Source organism: Lipotes vexillifer, unplaced genomic scaffold, assembly GCF_000442215.2.
Source record: "Lipotes vexillifer unplaced genomic scaffold, Lipotes_vexillifer_v1.1 scaffold150, whole genome shotgun sequence".
Classification (NCBI taxonomy): domain Eukaryota; kingdom Metazoa; phylum Chordata; class Mammalia; order Artiodactyla; family Lipotidae; genus Lipotes; species Lipotes vexillifer.
The window spans coordinates 2,102,336-2,107,928 of NW_006792921.1; the positions used below are offsets into that span (position 1 = coordinate 2,102,336).

Here is a 5,593-nt window from a genome sequence, read left to right on the forward strand (position 1 = left end):
TAGTGAAGCTATGTAAGGTATACTAGTGGGTCTTAAACAGAAGTGCTCATCATAATTCAGGTCCTACACTAGGTTTACTGTATCTTAATCTCTAAGAAAGAGAGTCTGGGCATCAACAGACCAAGTTGTAATCAGAGGTTAAAAGCATCTTTCCTAGCATCTCTAAAATGATTAATTTCATTCTGTCTAGTTCTGTAAAGGCTTTCTGGATCAGAGCACACAAAGTTAGCAATCTTGTAACTAGTGGTGTAGGGTGATCTTACTTTCACATTTGGTAATTGATATTCATTTTCTTTCCAGCCCTTCTGAAAAACATATGGAAATGGTCATCTCTGCTGTATATCAGGGATTGGCAGACTTTAAATAAGAGTCACATAGTAGATAATCTAGGCTTTGTGGGCTTCTGTCACAGCTATTCAATTCCGAGAATGTAGTACAAAAGCAGCAATAGGCAGTACATTAAACAGATGAACATGGCTGTGTTCTAATAATGCTTTTGTTTATGGGCCCCCAAATTCAATTCCATATGACTTTTATTGTGACATTTTTTTTCCCAACCAATTAAAAATGTAAAAAACAGTCTTAGTTTGCCAGCCATACAAAAGGCTGGATTTGACTTTGAGTTGCCAACCCCTGTTTTATATCACTTCCCAATTTGAGTACCCAGCAGAAATTGAAAATACTGTCTCACATTTGAGAGCGCCTCTGAATTGCTGTGTTTTAAAACACAGTACTGGAGGCCTCAACCCTGGGAACAATCTGATAAAGTAATTTGAGGTGGGAACCAGGAATCCACCTTTTCTAAATGCTCTTCCAGAGGAATTCTAAAGTGAGTTGTCCGCATAACTTGGAAAAATATTGGTTCCAGTTATTCTGCTAGAGTCAGGTTCAGTTAACCTTGGAGGTAATAACATTGCCCACTTAGTACGAACTGTGAAAGTAGACACAAAAGGAAGTATAGATTCCCTCAAAAGAATGTGAAGGGAGGGGGGAAATGATTAATATCTGCAGTACAGAGGACTTTCTGTCAGGTATGTATTAAATGGATCTGGATGATGGTGATGAACCATGTTTAATTGAATGATTTTTTTTTTTTTAACTGAACACAGTGCAGACAATACTTGGGAACCCGAAGAAAATTTAGATTGTCCAGAGTTAATTGAAGCATTTCTTAATTCTCAAAAAGCTGGTAAAGAAAAAGATGGAACAAAAAGAAAATCTTTATCTGACAGTGAATCTGATGATAGCAAATCAAAGAAGAAAAGAGATGCTGTACGTATAAAACATTGGCCAGCAAACTGGCTTTTTGTAAAAGGATGACTTGATTTTTTTAAATGCTTTTTAAAACTCAAGTACTTTAAAACTATCATTAAAAGGCCTTTGTTAAATACTTAATATTTAATATTTGGGACAGAAAGGATAGGCATGGTTTACCCTACATTGTGTAAATGTCTAGTAAGTGCTTACACCACTTAAAATTGTGCTAGTGTTATTTTGGATAGATTGATGAATTTGACTTCAGATCAGACGATTTCCTCTGAGTTAGACCAGCTGTCTTAAGTAAAAACAATACAAAATTGATCATTGAAAATCCCTTACAATACAGTGAAAACAATTTATATAGCACATTTTGATTATAGATCATTAGTGAGTGGTAGTGACCAAAACTTTGGCACATGATCCTTGTATTGCCAAACAGTACTTTGATTTTGATCTTGGATAATAAATTTTTTATTAAATTTTATTAGCATAAAATGAGATAATTGGTTCATTCACTGCATGTGTATTTTGAGCCAATCTTTGCTTCGTTGATTTCTTTGTGGCTTTGAGCAAATTACATAAATCCTTGCTTTTACCCTCAACTTTAAAACATACTCGTCCTGCCTTTTGGCCTAACACGGCAAGTTGGGAAAAGGTCTTGGGTCTAAATTATATCTAGGCTTGGGGACTAAACGTACAATACAGATTTATTGATAAGGACTTTGGATTTAAAATTTGATCATTTGGGGCTTCCCTGGTGGCGCAGTGGTTGAGAGTCCGCCTACTGATGCAGGGGGCACGGGTTCGTGCCCCAGTCTGGGAAGATCCCACCTGCCGCGGAGCGGCTGGGCCCGTGAGCCATGGCCGCTGAGCCTGCGCGTCCGGAGCCTGTGCTCCGCAACAGGTCAGAGGCCACAACAGTGAGAAAAAAAAATTTGATCATTTGAACTAGATGCTAAGTACTTCGCAGTCCATTAACTTTTTTTTTTTTTTTTTGGCTGTGTTGGGTCTTCGTTGCTGCATGCGGGCTTTTCTCTAGTTGTGGCAAGTGGGGACTACTCTTCATTGCAGTGCGTGGGCTTCTCATTGTGGTGGCTTCTCTTGTTGTGGAGCACGGGCTCTAGGCGCACAGGCTCAGTAGTTGTGGCACATAGGCTCTAGAGCACAGGCTCAGTAGTTGTGGCGCACGGGCTTAGTTGCTGCGAGGCATGTGGGATCTTCCTGGCCCAGGGCTCAAACCGATGTCCTCTGCATCGGCAGGCGGATTCTTAACCACTGTGCCACCAGGAAAGTCCCAGTCCATTAACTCTTAATGACAGTTCTGTCAAGATCATAGGTATTACCCTTATTTTTTACAGAAGGGAAACGGTGGGCTACAAATTTGGTTCTGAACACTTTAGCAGCCAAGGCAAAAAGGTAACAATCTTAAGAATCAGTTGTAAGTAAATTGGAAGTCAACCACATCATCAACAGAAGCACTGTTTAGTAACAATAGTCATCCTGTATTGAGCCCTCGTAATGTGCCAAGCAGTGTTCTAAATGACTTAATTTGCTTTTCATATACTTTAAAATTTCTATGAAACAGATAGTATTAATTGTATGTATTTTATAGAAAATGAACCTGAATCACAAAGAGGTTAACTTGCCCAAAGCCACACAGCGAGTGAAGGTTAGAGTCATCATTATAACCTAGGCAGTCTGAAGAGCTCGAGATAATGATGTAAAAAGTCTCATGGGGAGAAAGGATTTGTTATGTAAGCATTTCTCTTTTTTGGTCTCAAGTCCCCTTTACACTCTAGAAAATTATTGAGGATCCCAAAAAACTTGTTTATATGGATTATAACTATCAGTACTAACTGCATTAGAAATTAAAGTAGAAACATACAGTTTTGTATATTCAGTTAAGAATGACGAAGACTATTACATGTTATTCATAACTTTTCATGAAAAATAACTTTAAATGAGAAGAGTGGCATTTTACATTTTTGCAAATCTTGTGTCTGTCTTAATAAGGCATTAGTCCTGTATTCGATTTGCTGTGCTATGTTGTTTTGGTGGAGATATGCAAAGACAATCTAAAGTCACAGATACATGAAAAGAGGAGATCTTGCAGATAAACAGATACTCCAGAAGGTCTCAGGCATCCCCAGGAGTCCCTCAGGCCACAGTTTTGGTTTATACTAAGTATTTTATAAGGTTTACTGTAATTCAGATTGATTACAATACTGATTAGTCTCATTTTAAAGTTTTTATTACTTTACTGTTTATAGTTTCTGTGTGCTTTAAAAAATAACGTGGGTAATTTAGACGATTCCTAGAAGTAATTTGAAATACTGACTTTCAAGAATTTATAATTATTAATTGATTTAGAATTACCAGAAAAAAAGAGATTGGGGTTTTTTCCTGCCTTTTGGTGTCTTTGAATGAAGAAAGTTTTGTCTGTTTTCTTAATTTATGATTCAGAATATTTTAGACATCCACATTTGTTCTTTCTGCTTGTAAGTTTATTAATATGTGTTTTAGTACTAAATATGGGCTCTTGCTCTGGTCATTTGTTTCACCATCAGAACGTTTTTATTTAAAAGTTATATATCATGAAAACAAATTGGAAGTTAATATTGTTAGTTTGCTCTCTGAAAAAAATGTGTGGGAACATTCATGTAAATAATCATTTAACCTCTTTTAAACAGGCTGATAAACCAAGAGGTTTTGCCAGAGGTCTTGACCCAGAGCGAATAATTGGTGCCACAGACAGCAGTGGAGAATTAATGTTTCTCATGAAATGGTAAGTGTGTGGGTAATTTCTGTTATATTTTAAAGTAAGAATAGATAATGTTTTTTAAAAACCTGTGAATTTTTAGAAAACATATCTACCTAGGTTTTATAAATAGTTGACCATCATTAGGTAGAGAGTAATTATCTGCTAGAAGGATGATTCTGGTTACTTTGCTAAAGCAACAAGTGGCAAACTGTGGCCTGTTTTGGAAAATTAAGTTTTATTGGAACACAGCCACAAGTAACCACATAACCCTGAAGCAGTACCTTTTGATTGAGTTATGATCCTTAAGTGAATGGTTATCAGTTGACAAAAAACAGTTTAGACTTTTTAACTGAATATTTTTTCCCTCACAACAGGAAAGATTCCGATGAGGCGGACTTGGTGCTGGCAAAAGAGGCGAATATGAAGTGTCCTCAAATTGTAATTGCTTTTTATGAGGAGAGACTAACTTGGCATTCTTGTCCAGAAGATGAAGCTCAATAATCGTCTGCATTGCTTTTTATATATATTTATATATATATATAAAATCTGGTTCTTGTTTTTTTTGATTTATTAGTGTGAAGAAATAACTACATTCTAATGAAAATCAAGTTTGATATGTTCGTTTTGAAGTAGTATTGGGAAGTTGTTGGGTTTGCGGGGGGGTTGGGGGGGTTTGTTTCTGGTTTTTTTGCATCTGTAGCACTGGTTACTTTGAACAAATAAAAGCTTTCTGTAGTTGCTTCCTTTAGCAGAAAAGAACATTTGATACCATGGTATATTATTTCCTCTGCATTAGAGAGCAGCTTTTCTAAATGTTGGGGAAAATCTCCATAGTCATTACTCAATCAGAATTTAGAATTTGCATTTAACTCATATATGCCTAAGGACCATTCTGGGTTTTCTGTATGTGTATACATAAAATACATATGTAAATGGTTTGGGGTTTTTTTGGTTATTGTTTAAACACATTTACCAAAACAAAAACAGCCTTTCACAACCATGGATGAGCCCATGTTTCTGGGATTCTATCATTTTGAGCAATATAAGAAATCACTTCAACTTAAATTGAAAATTTAAGTCTTAACCTTTCAAATTAAATAATTTTGTAATTAATGAGACAAACAATTTAAATTGGATAATTTTTTAAAGCAGCCCTATCAGAATCTGCATCCATATCTACCATCACATAAATGCAGTTTTATATGTAAAACCCCTCTGAAAGGAAAATTTTATGTCTGTCAACCCAAATGAAAAAAATAGAAAAATTCTGGTATGTTTTAATTAGCCAAGCAAGACTTAGTTAAATGGACATTTAAAGCTTCCTTTTGGCAAACCATTCTAAGAAGCTGAAATCCATGTGCTGTATTTACTGAAAGACTGACTTGTCAGTCAGACTTGTTAATGGAAACCTAATCAGATGGTTAGAGATGTTGGCAGTTTAGGATCTGCAGGAATAAATGAGTGAACAAAGTTTTCTAATCTAAACTTGACCTGCATGTTTTTTCAAACTACCCCAACCCATTCTTTACATGTAGGCTCAGTCTTCTCAGTATTTTGGGTTACTGGTTCAGC

General features: G+C 36.0%; 1 protein-coding gene across 1 annotated transcript in view; it reads left to right on the plus strand.

Annotated features, from left to right (window-relative positions):
- CBX3 (chromobox 3) overlaps positions 1–5,593 on the plus strand; it is a 10,441-nt gene that overhangs the window by 4,727 nt on the left and 121 nt on the right. The window contains exons 4-6 of the mRNA XM_007466071.1: positions 1,110–1,272; positions 3,951–4,045; positions 4,396–5,593. The exon at positions 4,396–5,593 is cut by the window's right edge and continues 121 nt beyond it. Coding sequence (XP_007466133.1) covers positions 1,110–1,272; positions 3,951–4,045; positions 4,396–4,522 — 385 coding nt within the window. The 3' untranslated portion in view covers positions 4,523–5,593. The remainder of the gene's footprint in view (positions 1–1,109; positions 1,273–3,950; positions 4,046–4,395) is intronic.